At 43.5% G+C, this 13,776-nt stretch overlaps 2 protein-coding genes across 15 annotated transcripts in view; one reads left to right on the top strand and one right to left on the bottom strand.

The window, feature by feature from the left end:
• CIT (citron rho-interacting serine/threonine kinase) overlaps window positions 1–7,899 on the bottom strand; it is a 114,777-nt gene extending 106,878 nt beyond the window's left edge. For all 7 annotated transcript variants that reach the window (XM_019493736.2, XM_019493737.2, XM_019493740.2 and 4 more), the window contains exons 1-4: window positions 7,857–7,899; window positions 4,659–4,783; window positions 3,778–3,919; window positions 2,388–2,563 (exon numbers count right to left, since the gene is read on the bottom strand). In XM_019493736.2, the coding sequence (XP_019349281.1) occupies window positions 2,388–2,563; window positions 3,778–3,919; window positions 4,659–4,754 (414 nt within the window). In that variant the 5' untranslated portion in view covers window positions 4,755–4,783; window positions 7,857–7,899. The remainder of the gene's footprint in view (window positions 1–2,387; window positions 2,564–3,777; window positions 3,920–4,658; window positions 4,784–7,856) is intronic.
• Window positions 7,900–8,062: 163 nt separating this feature from the next.
• BICDL1 (BICD family like cargo adaptor 1) overlaps window positions 8,063–13,776 on the top strand; it is a 112,764-nt gene continuing 107,050 nt past the window's right edge. For 2 of the 8 annotated variants that reach the window (XR_009455177.1, XR_009455173.1), the window contains exons 1-4: window positions 8,189–8,696; window positions 9,250–9,425; window positions 10,755–10,835; window positions 13,422–13,520. The gene's annotated coding sequence lies outside the window, so the exon portion shown is untranslated. The other 6 variants (XR_009455172.1, XR_009455175.1, XR_009455176.1 and 3 more) reach the window with 6 other exon arrangements.

Here is a 13,776-nt window from a genome sequence, read left to right as displayed (position 1 = left end):
GTGTGTTCTCATAGGGTGAGTCCCGCACGTACACCCCACCATACACTGGCACTCACACCCCATCTCGCACTGCCATGTACACTATCCCCGACATCCCCTCACACAACCCAGCCACCCTCCCCCCACAAACCCCATACCCACCCATACACCCACATGCTCCCTCACCCCACACCCACACACCTATCCACCCCCCTAAGCTGCCCCTCCACACACACCCACAAACCTATACCCAACCCCCATGCCCCCACCCCCTGTACAATATACAAGAATAAGACTTCATTTTCAGCTATTTTGAAGTCACCTCTATGTAAACTTCACAAACACATGTAAATCAGGACTTTTTTTTTAAATCAAATTAATGAATGTTGTAGATGTTTAATTTTTAGAATATAATTATAATTTGGTATTTTTCTGGTTCTGAGATGGCAAAACCCCTTGCTGAAAGGAGTACTTCCAGGGCAAGGGGAGGGACTTCTGGCAGCAAAGGTTGGGGGTTAGGGGGCAGGACTTCCAGTCACAAGATGGCTACCGGGGGTGAGGCACCTATTAAAGGGAGAGGCTACCCACGCAGCCCTTGACAGCTTGCCAAAATTGGTAAGCGGGCCTCCAGCCAAAAATAATTGCCTGCCCCTGTTCTAGACTGAGCACTAAATCCCATTGGGTAGAGTGGTTTTCTTTAATCTTTAGTAATCTAGAGAGGAGCCTCTGGGAACCCTATAAGATTGGGCCCCTAATATAGACCATGACCTGTTGTGATCTATTTAAAAAATATCTAAAAAGGTTACATGAATATACTGTCTCAAATAATATATAATTGGAAATTATAATCCCTATTCCATGATATCTTTGAGTTTGAACATATCTTAAATTAAAACTATATGTAAGTTTATTTTTAAAGCAACTTAATAACAAAAATAAAAAATACAATTAAATCAAACAAATCTGATTTCAATTTTAAAAATCTGATTTTTTTTTAAATTGTTGATTTTTATCCACCTTCATAAAAAATCAGAAAAGAACCCAAACCCATACTAGTACAATTAAGGCACAGAATTCCAGAGATCTAATGTGGCAATAAAATCACTATAAACTACAGCTTTACCTTAAACTAAGTTAAATCAAACAGAACTGCAAACATGCAATCTAGCTAATCCAAAACATTCCAAATATCACAAAATGGAGCTAATGATAGAAATATTGTTATTTCATCTAGATCAGGGGTTCTCAATTTTATTATAGTAAAGGAACCCCTTCATAACTTTTCTGACTTCAACAGCACCCCATTTCAAAAATGTATTTCATTCTTTTTTTATTATGGAAAATAACAGAGCAATTCTTCTGTTGCAAAGAACTGACAAAGACCACAACTGGTTTGACCCTATGGATTCCTATTTTAAATTTCTGGGTTTACATTGTGAATCATGTAGTTAAATGGTGTAGGTGTTTGCACACCTAACACTGCTAATACTGCACAGTACTCTGCACAACTCTTAAAAGGATCTCATAGCACCCAAGTTGCTGCAATAGTCTGGCTAAGAAGTACTGATCTAGATCTTAACGGTGTAATGTCTATTTTCACCTCCAAGGGCCTTCAAGGTATTCTCCACCTTCCTTATCATTTCTCAGTCAATACTGAGAGGTCAAGCTCCACCTTGGATCAGCCCGTGACACCAGCTTCCAGATTCTCTCTCTCATGATTTGGAGCAGCTCTCCATAAAAACTCACCAAACCATTTTACAGTTTCTCCTTCATATGCCTTCTTAAAACTCTCTTTTGCCCTGATATCTAGAAAAAACTTGACAACAGTTAAGCTACTGGTGTGCTCAGACCACTGCCTATTAATCTAGCCCAGTGCTTCTCAACATTTTTTGTACCAGAACCCATTTGTAAACACTGATGGCCAGTCCTGACCCAGTAAATAGTCTAAGTAGAAAACACACAAGTATTTTGGCCCAAAAACACTTATTGCCAGGGATCCTGGCTTTCTCTGTTTAAAAAGCTGTGATTTTCCATGTTTTTCAGTGATTGTTTGCAACCCTTTCATATATTCTTGCAACCCACGGGTTGGGAAACACTTATCTAGCCAATACTGTCTTATTTCCTTATACTTCATCTCTCTGTATCCGTCAGCTGTCTCTAGCTGTAAACTCCTTGGGATGGGGACTGGGTTTTTTGTTCCACGTTTATACAGCACTTAGCAAAGATAGGTCCTATTGCTCCTAGGCAATACAAATAAAATAATCATTGAAATTTATTATATCACTTTCCCACAAGTTAGACTCTCCATCAGTTTTCTTATCAGTTTAATGGGAAGGAAAAAGAAAACATCCACTATATTTTGTAGTTGCAGTGACAGTTCAAAGTAGACAGTAGTTAAATATACGTACATTTTCTTGTAGCAACAAGGACTGTTTGCTCATCACTTTCATGGCATAGACATCACCAGTTGCTCTCTCTCTCACTACTTGAACTTCTGCAAAGTGACCACATCCCACCAGACTCTTGACTTCAAAATCCTTTGCACTGGGTTGTAATTCCCTCAATTCAGCTATTGTCTCAGTATCTATACAATATGAACAATTATTTTACATTAATGAAGTGACATTATATAACGAATACAGCCTTAGCAAGAGAAAATTATTCCTTTAGTTCCAGACTCTCAATAACTATTAATCACTTCCTTACTTTCATCAAATATAGTTATTAGATAAAAACCAATATTAATGCAAAGTTATGTCTGGGAATTAATACACACAAAAGAGTTAGGAAATTCAAAGATAGTTCCCATAGCAACCATAACTCATCCCCCCCTTCACTGCATCATAAAAATTAGAAAGAGACTAGACAATTTTTCCCCATCTTTACCAATGCAAGATTAGTCTAATTAGAAGTACTTTGTCCAGTCCAGTTTTAGAAGTCAAATGGCAGGGCTTTCATCACTTCTTTTGGAGACACTATGTTATAGTTTAATAAAAGTAACGATCAGGAATTTTCTTTTTCAGCTTAAGTATTCCTTTGTTCAGTTTCATCCCATTTATTCCTTGTCATCTTTCCTTGGACCATACTAAGCAATTCCTCTCTCTCCATTTTTTAACACTTCTGAAAGACTGGTAAAATTAGACCTAATAAAAACTTCTACAGGTGGTTTTACAGGGTCTGCTCAACTAAACATTGTGCAAGTAGAGCTAAGGAAAAATTTAAGTTGAAAGTGCAGCAGTTCTTTTTTGGAATCTGAACATATTGAGCCAAACAGTTTTATCCAAACTGATATTATTTCTTAAGTGGAAAACTACTGGTTATTGAATAGAGACACAAAAACTGAAAATATACGGAGTCTAAAATATTATACAAACCTAAAATAACTGCATATTTAGCATGATTCTTAGAAGTCAGTCCTTCCAAGCTTTTCATCTGTCTCATGCTATCCAGATTTCCTTGACATACTTCTGTTGTTTATGCCATGAACTACTAGTATACTGTGTGTGTACACACACATTCTATATAGAATGGAAATGTCTTCTTCAACTAAGTATGGCATGCAGTAGAAAGAATGCACTTTAAAACCACAATGCTTCAGTTGACCCTGCAGGTAAATTTTTGCATCTGCATAAACCTCCACTAGGGTCAGTGGGCTTCCACACATGATAACGTAAGGATACACGTACAAAAATTCCTAAGATAATATTAACCAACTTAACTCCACAAAACATTTAAATACTCAGACTTTTAACCACTGTATATTTGAATTAGTCCTAGCATTAGTCGAAGAAAACTTACATTTCTTTACAAAATTGCCTACATATTTAATTTTCATTAAAGAAGGATTGCTGCATTCTTCAAAAAGAACGAGTAAGGAATCAAGGATGCCTTCCCGAGAGAGAGGAGACATCTGCTGTTGAGTCACAAAGAGTGGCTTCCCCTGGAAAAAAAAGCAACAGCAGATGGGGTCTCAGACAATAATGAAAAGCCTCAAATCAATAACATATGTATAGAACAGATTATATACTATCCATAAAAAAAATCACTACTTCAGAAATTAAACCAATAATATATGAGAGGTTTGTTTGAAATAGAACATATCATTGTGCGAACCACTAATCACTGTTACAAACATTTTACTTTTTTCATGAAACCAAGCGTCAAAAACTACTAAAAGCTCAGATCTCAGCATTTGAGCACTTGTTCAAATGTTTCTGATTTGAGATGCCCTCTTTGCCATTGGACCACAGATTTTGGCATTTGCTTCACAGCTGGCAAAGCAACCCAAATATTTTCACAGGAAAAAATGCTGTCTCGACCCAGTACAAGAATTGTCAAGAGAGCTACTTAGAGGGTAGCTGGCTGCTTAATACAGCTCCTAACCATTCTCATGTTACATGAACATGAGAAGACCGTAAAGAATACATGTCCCAGGACATTATGTTCTATCTTTAAAGTCACTCAGCATGAGATGCTCCGTTCTAAATCTGAGAGCTGTAGTAACAGCTTTATATTAAAAAAGAAAGTTCGCTGCAATTGTATAAATTTTATGCAAATTAGGCACAGCCCTTTGGCATGGGCAACTTGCTAGAAGCTAAACAAAAGAAGATATGTTTTGGTACATTGCACACAGATCAAACAAAGTGCACTCATCAAGTCTGATGCCAGATTCCCTTTACCTGAAAGAGCAGGTTCAGCCGTGAAGCACGGCTGGCTACAGGCTCCATGGGGCCCATCTCCATGGGACTACGAACACCGTATTTGAACTTCAACATCTTCACAGCTTACGCCAGAAAGATACATCCTAAAAAGACAGATAGAAGGGCCATCAAGTAGAAATGGTTTGTATGAATGACATTTTTAAAAAAAAAATCTGTCAAACAGATTTTTGTGGAAACAAGTTTAAACAAATACTAAGAAAAAAGGACTCTTTGAAATCTATTGGCATCAATGAGATTCCCAGGTCATTTTATATGGCACGTGCCAAGATACTATAGCAATGAACAACAGTTCATAATCTCACAACACATAATATTAGAAGAAATATTTGTCGCTTTATTGTTTCACTTAAAATAATCTGCTTAGATTTTAATTGAAGTTATTTAGTAACAATAACATTTTGTATTTTTTATATTTAATCTCATTTTTACAGAAACTTGAGGTAGAACAAGAAAGAGTAAAAAGCTGAAGAGAAAGGATTGTAGAGTTGGTAGGCAATATTCTTAAACTTGGAAGGCTTGGATGCAAGTCCCTGTTCCTTCATCTATTTTCTGCATGAGCCCTGTGTGCCACAGTTCCCCATCATTGCACTAATCAGCATGCTATGAAAGTCAATACATTAAAGACTGTCAGGAGCTCAGATACTACAGCAATGAGTGCTGCATAGGTACTTAAGACAGGCAGAACAATGAACTGACCAAAGCCACAGAAAGAGTTCATGACAGAGCCAGAACCCTTCTGCATTTAATGGTAAAGCCAATATAACTGTTTTTCTCTTTCCATTACCATTTCTCATGTAGCAGGCAAACTGAGTTATGCTCAGGCTCTTAGCATAACTTTAAGCCTTCCTGGAACTAAGCAATTAAATTGTACAGAGTGCCCTGTAAGACACTGGGAAAAGCAAGTGCTGTGATTGGTAGGGTGGGTTAAACAGGTACAGTAGTTTCCCTAAAAGGAAAAGAAACCAAAAACAGAATAGGATTGGAGTACCTTATCTAAAAAGATGAGGTAAGAAACTTAAGGATTGGACAATTTGAGGTGAGAAAGTTACAAAGTCATGGAGAAACAAAGAAAAAGCATGTGTTTTGTGTTACCCTCCTGGGGAGACAGGAGCAACAACAATGGGGATTCCAGAAACTAACATCCCACACACCCAGCAGAAGACCTGAAGCTGGTATCACTAAAGGTCACTGTTGTAACGTCTGAAGAAACCACCTGCCAAGTCATATTACAGGTAGGAAACTTGTAATAAAGTATAAGGATTATTATTATTAAAGTTCACTTGATACCAAATCGGATGAGGGGCCATGTCAATCCTTGGGGGTCTCTGGTAAAAGGAATCCTAGGGGCAACTCTTATACAATTTACAATGCATGTTATGAACCCAAGTTCTACAGTAAAACATGAGAATCAGAAAGAGCCACATATTTAAAAAAAAAAAAGTCAAGTAATAGTTATTTTCATTATACAAAAGTTACAAAATATAAACAAAGTCAGTGGTGGTAATTAAAGAAGACAAGACAGATTTGCATGTCATAAACTAACTAAATTAGAGATGTATAGCAAGAGCTGAGGTCTTTCGTGAGCCTGAGGTCACTTCATCAGATGCTGCCAAAGGATAAGCACAGAGCAACACATCAATTAGCGAGTGAGGTAAATTAAAGAGCGATGATGTAGGCATGATGGTCTAGGACAGGGCAACTCTTTTGGCCGGAGGGTCACTTGGACAGTTTTAATGAGCTACTGCAGGCTGAGTCAGACCCCCCTCCCCCAACAGCTCACCAAAACTCCTTAAGTAGCCCCTGTGCACAGCCAGGCGGCTGGAGTGGAGCCACGACTGGGTGGGGAGCAGCAACCCAGAACAGGACAAGTGGGTGAGGCCATGAGGCCAGGGCCCAGGGCAGAGCCATGATCTGCTCCCTGCATGTTTCCACAACTGGCGTTGATTCTGCAGGAAGGGGCATGCAAGGAGCAGATCATAGCTCTGCCCCAAGCCCCAGCCCCATGCTGGCAGCATTTAGCAATCCCAGGATCTCCATGAAAACCAGCCAGTACCTGCATGGACAGAGTGCACAGCTGGGCAGAAAGGATGGGGCCATGGATGGGCGGGGAGCTGCATCTGGGAGCAGGGCGGGTAGGCAGGCGGGGCCAGGGATTGGGACTGTGGGGCAGTGACAGCGCACAATCTGCTTCCTGCACACGCCTGCCCACAAAAGCAGCATCCATCACAGGGACGTGCAGGCTGGATCATAGTGCTACCCCAACCCCAGGCTGTCACCACCCCATGATCCCGATGCCTGGCCCTGCCTGCCCGCCCTGCTCCCGGACACGGCTCCCCGCCTGCCCATGGCCTTATCCCATCTGCCTGGCCACACACCCTGTCCACATGGTTCCTGTCTCTTGCAGTGGGTGCAGGGTGGATGAGCCGAGGTGCCTGCGCAGCAGGGCGTGGGCCAGCAGCTGGAAGGAGCCACTGCTGGGACTGCCGGGAAACAGAGTCCAGCTGCTGTGCCACCCAGCCCTGCTACATGCATCATGACCTGGGCTGCTCCCCATGCCTGGGCCAGGCAGGGCCATCATTCTTCACTATCTGCATCAGGCTTGTACTGGTCAGACCTGGTGAAGAACATCTTGAATTTAAAAATTGGGCTAATTCTATCCCAGCTACGGGAGAGATGTCATCCTAAGAAACCCCAGGAGCGTGTGTGTACACCAGGGATGCAGCAGGGTGGGGAGGCAGGGAAAGGGGGGTGGAAGAGGGTTCTTCAGGTGCAGCAGTGAGCTGGGTGGGCAGCAGGGCTGGGGAGGCTGTGGCTTTGGAGTGAGGAGCACAAGGGGGGCAGGGGGCTGCGAGCTGGGAGTGCAGAGCACAAGCAGGGCCAGGGAGCCGCGGGCCGGGAATGAGAGGCACCAGCATGGTCTGGGGGGGGGGAGGGGAACTGTGGGTCTGGAGCGCGGGGCAGCAGCAGGGCTGGGGGCTGTGACTTAAGAGTGACGGGCAAGGGCAGAGACTTATCACTGCCCCCCACAATCATACCCCCCCAACAGTGTCCTCTTCTTGGAATATGACAACCCTAAGGTGGGGCGGGGGCGCTCTCTCAGGGGGCACCCCACCCCCTCCGGCGAGCAGAGAAGCCGGACCAGCCGCAATCACTCACCGCTCCGTTTTACCGCCCTCCAGGTTTGAACAGAGCAAGGGGCGTCGCCCAGTACATCACTTCCGGTGACGTTAGGCGAACGCCGACCCCTAGCCAATGGCCGGCGGGTGTGCTGGGGGTGTCATCACCGAGTCCCCAGCGTGCCCCGCCCCGCCCCCGAGGCACGTTTCGGGTTCTGCAGTCGGCGCCTGCGGGGCGGAGCTTGTGTGCGTCACTGCCCCGCCAACGGTCCTAACTGCCACAGCCTCAGCCCCCTCCTCCCGCGGGGCGGGGCGTCGGGTCCGAGAGGCCCGGACACCTCAGCCTGTGCCTGGGTCCGTCCGTCACTCGGGGCAGCCTCACGAAGGGGGGGGTTCACAAGGGCGGCGGGCGAGGCCCGAGGCGGGTGGCGGTGGTGCTGGACCGAGGCAACTGTCCTCGGGGGCCGCAGCGCTGGTGCTGGCGCCGGGCAACGGGGCGAGCCTGCTGCTGCTTCACCGCAGCGTCACGGCTGGCGGGGCGGGGGGCTCCCTTGAGCGTCGCCCCGTGACCTCGCGCCGCTGCCCCGGGCTCCAGCGGCTGCTCCCAGCCCGGCGGAGCCTCGTCCTTCCTGCCTGAGGGCTTGTGGGCCGGCTTCACGCTAATCGCTGTGGCTCTTTGGGCTTCCACCTTGCCTGTCACAAACCCGTGGTCATCCCCGCTCCGCGAGGCTGCTGTCAGGCTAGGCTGGTATCTGGTTTTTGGGCCACCCTGACCTGAGAGGTGGTCCCTGCGCGTGAATTCCACCAGGCCTAACTGCTTTGCTGATTCGCTTCTTTCCCCTCCTAGAACGAGATATTTATTCCAAACTTTGTTAAAAAGGTAGGCAGTTTTCTGCATGTAATTGACTTGCCAACTGCGCCCTGCTTTCTTTCATTCGGCCCCAGCGACAAAGCCAAGCTGGTTAGTTCTGCTTTCCACGCACAGCCACAACATGGTGCCTTCCCCCTTCCCTGTCTCCTCCTCCCCTCCCAGCGATTCTTCTCTCTGAAACGATGGCACTTTTTTTTTTAATGGTCAGAGAGACCTCTTGCACACTTAAAAGCTCTTTGTAATAAAAATGCTTTTAGGAGGGGAAAAATTAAACGATGTAGCTATATTTGGTTTATTTTGAGGGTCAATGTAAGCATTAATCAATTTCACCAAATGACATCAAAGTAATTTCATGCTTAGCCATAAGCCTTGCACAAGTTGTGATTTTACAAGCTTGTGTCCTCAAAAGTCATTAAAGCTATATAACTACAAAACTTCAGAGGGGAAAGGCCCTCCTGTTTTTCCATACTTGGGTGACTAAAAGAGTGCTGCTACAGATGGCTTTGTTTTTATGGGCTATGATCTAACAGTACCTCTAACGAACTTGTATTTTGGGGGTTAGTGACTTCATAGACTAGGAGGAAGAAGAGCTCTTTCACTGTGGCAGACAGTAATGCCAACTCTTGAAAAAATTTCAAGACTCCTGATTTCCAAGTCAAATTAACTCATGATTTCCTGATAAAGACACCAAATCTCCGGATTTTTTTTCTTTATATGTATGTAGAGAGCACCAAGCTGGTAAGTCTGCTGGAAGGGGCAGTGGGTGTATATCAAGGTCACCACAGCAAGGGAGGGAGTGGGGCAGGGGCTGGGGTGAATGGGGCCCTGGGTCCAGAGGAAGTTATACAACAGAGCTGTGTGTGTGTCTGCCCCTCACTGAAGCCCCAGCCCTGCAACTGCCCCTCACTCCTGACCCACAGTAGCCCGCATCTTGGCAGGGTGTGCGGGACCCGACCTCCCCCCCCCCCCTCCCCCGGGCTCCAAACCCCCCACGCACACCCACAGCCTCCCGCACCTTCACAAATAACTCCCCACACACAAACGTTTCAAAATAGCATTTCATGATTTTACATTCCAAATCTCTTGATTTTTAAGAGGGTAGATTCAGAGGGTAGAGTGAGACTAGACATCAGGCGGAGCTACTTCACTGTCAGAGCGGCTAGGATCTGGAGCCAACTTCCGAGAGAAGTGGTGCTGGCTCCTACCCTGGGGGTCTTTAAGAGGAGGCTAGACGAACACCTTGCTGGGGTCGTTTGACCCCAGTACTCTCCTGCTATGGCAGGGGGTCGGACTTGATGATCTGCTCGGGTCCCTTCCGACCCTACCAGCTATGAAACTAAGAGTTTGTCTCATAATTTTTGACACAGTGGGATTGGCAATGCTGCAGAGATGTAATTTCCAAGCATCAAGACTACTAAGTGCTCTTGGCTTCTTTCCCATGGGGATTTTGCTGTGGAAGATGAAAGGATTTTGCCTTGAAAGACTGAGTAGAAAACAGTTACAGAGCTGAGTGAACTGTAGGCACCTTCCCCAGACACCCAGCTCCTTAAACTGGGTCAGGTGAAGTTGCTTCCAGGCTGGACCCAGCAAGCAGGTTGTTGGGACTAGACAAACTGGCTACTCATTGATCCAGACTGAATGGGATTTGATGGAGTGGGGAAAGCTAGTTCTGGCAGCACAGATCTGTTGGAAATTCTCACTGTTGTGTAAGAAAAGAGTTATAGAGACTACTTCCAAAGTTACTAGAAGAGTCGGGTCCTTTACATTTTATACATGTGTATACTATGTTGTCATGTTTCCCAAGTTCATAACTTATTCCCTTTCCCTAACTTCCTTTCCTCATTTATACACTGTCTTGGCATGTTCTTAAGTGAGGCAGTCCCCTCTGTTAAGGGCATCCAAGGAAGGTGCATTCAGTTTTCCCAAGTGCCTAGGTGATCAAAAGTTCAAATTATTTAAGAGGATCCCTCAATATATTTTTGCTTGCATTTAAAACCTGGCAGAGGATCACATTTGTAATATTTTTTTCTCTCTTGTTGCTGTGTGAAACAATCAAACAATTTAAAGAGAATACTAGGCAGGAAAGACAACTGAGGTCAAGTGACCCCAGCGAGGTGACCATCCAGTCTCCTTTTGAAGATTTCCAGGGTAAGTAATTGCTTCACCTCTGGAGGGAGCCTGTTCCGCAGTCTGGACACCCTAACTGTGAAGTTTTTCCTAGTGTTATTCCTGAAATGGTCTTCCAGGAGTTTGTGGCCATTACTCCTAATTTTCCCCAAGGATGCCCTGGTGAACAGTTGTTCACCAAGCCCCTGATGTATTCCCCTGATGTAGCGGTAAGCTGCTATCAGGTCCCCTCTCAGCCTTCTCTTTTTAAGGCTGAAGAGTCCCAGGTCTCTCAGCCTTTCCATGTATGGCTTGCCATGTAAGTCTGATTACACGAATGGCTCTTCTCTGGACTCTGTCGAGCTTTACTATGTCTTTGTTAAAGTGCAGCACCCAGAACTGGACACAGTACTGGAACTGCAGTCTCACCAATGCTGAGCATAGCCAACTTGTAGGAGGGGCCCTCGCCAGTCAGGGACTGGGGAGCACTGGCCAATGCCCACCCTGAGAAGTGCTGGCGGTACTTCTGGTTTGCTGCTGGTGCTTCCAGGGTCGGTGATCAGTCACTGAGGGACACCCTCACCCCCACCTCCATTGGCAATTGGCTGCTGGGGGACCTCCCCACCGTATCGGCGATTGGCCGCTGGTGCCCCACCAGAGCCAGGAGGCACCAGTCGCCCATGATGCTGAGTAAAGCGGAAGATTAACTTCCTTGGTTTTGCTTGAGATGCATGCCAGAGTATTATTTACCCTACTAAAAAAGTGCAATCAAGTGCACTGGTAAAATTGAGATTCCATTCCATTATCATAATCATATAGTAATTTTAGGAGTTGTAACAATGCTAGATAAAAACCTTCCAAATGAAGAATATTTTATTTATCTTTAAATTGGTGTCTCCATAGGTTCTCAGGACTAAACTACTGATTCTTTCATGCCTCTGGTGTTTTAAAATAGCATGTTTCAAGGGAAGTCATAGGAGACTAATTCACTCCCTTCTGATTCCTTACTCATATTAACAAATGTTTACTCATGTGAATAGTCTCATTTAATTTGCACGTTCACCAGCAGAACCCCTACAATTATATAAAACAAAACCCTGTTCCCTACTATTAGATTAATTTATAGGTCAATCAAAAGCTTAACAGACTAAATAGTTCTTTGTTTTCCTCTACATCAGGTTCTGATATGCAGCTTCACTTGTTTTGATATCTCACCATGCATTGGATTGGCTGCCATCTGTTTGGCACTTTTTATTACAAGAGTAGGGGTTTCCCTTGATTTTCTTAGCCAAAATTTCCCTTCCTCATACTGTTGGATAGTGTGCTGAGATGGCTGTGTTTCAGAGATTCTGTGCATCTGTAGTTGTATCACACTTCAAGATATTAGGTACTAAATAAATATAAAACCTGTGTATTTTTACTGCTGAACGTTAGTGAAATTAGCTGTCTGTGTGCAAAATGTAAACCATTATATATTCGTTGGGCTCTAAATAAATGTTTTATTTCCCTTTTTTTTTTTATAAGTCAGTTTGTGTGAAGGCTCCTTACAAATCCACTGATTGGGTATTTATATTGTTGTACTATAGAAGTGAATCGTAAGTCCTGTGCAGCTTCAAGCTCTAGGATGTTTTCCATTTGGATCAAGAAATCAGGGCTTTTTTTTCAGTGGTAATAAATACCATTAGTTAGTTCTTAAATAGATTTAACAATATTAGTGCCACCTGTACTTCCTTTATATGCATTTTTGGGTGATCATGATGTGCAGTATAGTCACACATTTCAAATCCTAGATGAACACAGATTCCTTTTGATCTAAAATCTAATTTCTTACATTTAGGTGGTAGGCTAAAGTATTTCCCATGAGTAATATTGAGCATCTTTCCAGTATGTTCTAAAGGACTGTCACCAGTGTAATGCAGAGATAACCAAGCTAGTTTTCAACTTAATTAGCTTAGGTAGTACTGATAATAGAATAGACATGGCAGCACGGTGTTCAATTTACCTTGCTTCTCAGTGGGGTTTGCAGCCTGCACTGAGCTCTCTACAACTAGTATCTGAACTAGCTAGTTTAAAATTACTTTGGATATCTCTGTGCTACACGGCAATCATTTTTGTGACATACTGTGAAAAGCTAATGAAATTAAAAATCCAATGTATTAAATACAAAATGTGAATATAAAATAATGCTCAAATGTCTCTGGCTACCTGGCTTAGGCTGAGATTGGACATTCAACTGAAGTTGTACACACATACACACAGCTGTTTATGTTGCGATTGTATAGATTTTTCTTTAAAAGCCATTTATGCTCCTTTAAAAAGCACATCATTCTTTATCAGTTATTTCTGAGTAGGATTAAACCATTTCAGTTCTGGATAAACTGTAATCTTAATCCTGAAAAATAATGCATTTAAAATAAAATATTTTACAAGACAAGCTCAAATTTACAGTGTCTGCATCATTTTTCATGTGTGTCCAAAGACTGTAGATAGATGTATCCTGGCCCTGTTGAAGTCAATGGCAAATTTTCAATTTACTTGAGCAGAGCCAGGTTTTCATCCTCTACCTTTTTGCACATTAGGTCTTTTTAATATTTTACAATGCTTAAAATATCTGTCTTTTCTTACCAGACTCCCCCAAAGTTGTAGCTCCAGGCTAAATTCCGCTTATGCTGAGATGTTGAGCACTGAACTCCTGACATCATCAAATGGGATTCATGTGTCAGAAGGGTAGGTGAGTAGATCACCAAGATATTTTTTGTGTGTAAACTTAGTGCTCACAAAAGGTGCTAGATCGGAAAAAAAAAAAAAAAGGTTATTCATACATGTCTTTGTTGGCACTGAAAATACAGCAAGTCCTTTCCAGATGTTCATCCTCCAAGGGATTTAGAATCTAAGCAAAACATACAATAGAGAGAGAGGTTTTTACAAAGGAGGAGCAATACATGAGAAATTTTTATACAAGTCAAAGACCAGTGCCCTATTT

The sequence above is a fragment of the Alligator mississippiensis genome, chromosome 10 (genome assembly GCF_030867095.1).
Source record: "Alligator mississippiensis isolate rAllMis1 chromosome 10, rAllMis1, whole genome shotgun sequence".
NCBI classification, from domain to species: domain Eukaryota; kingdom Metazoa; phylum Chordata; order Crocodylia; family Alligatoridae; genus Alligator; species Alligator mississippiensis.
Note: the sequence above shows the minus strand (reverse complement) of the source record. Positions and strands in the feature narration are given on the sequence as shown.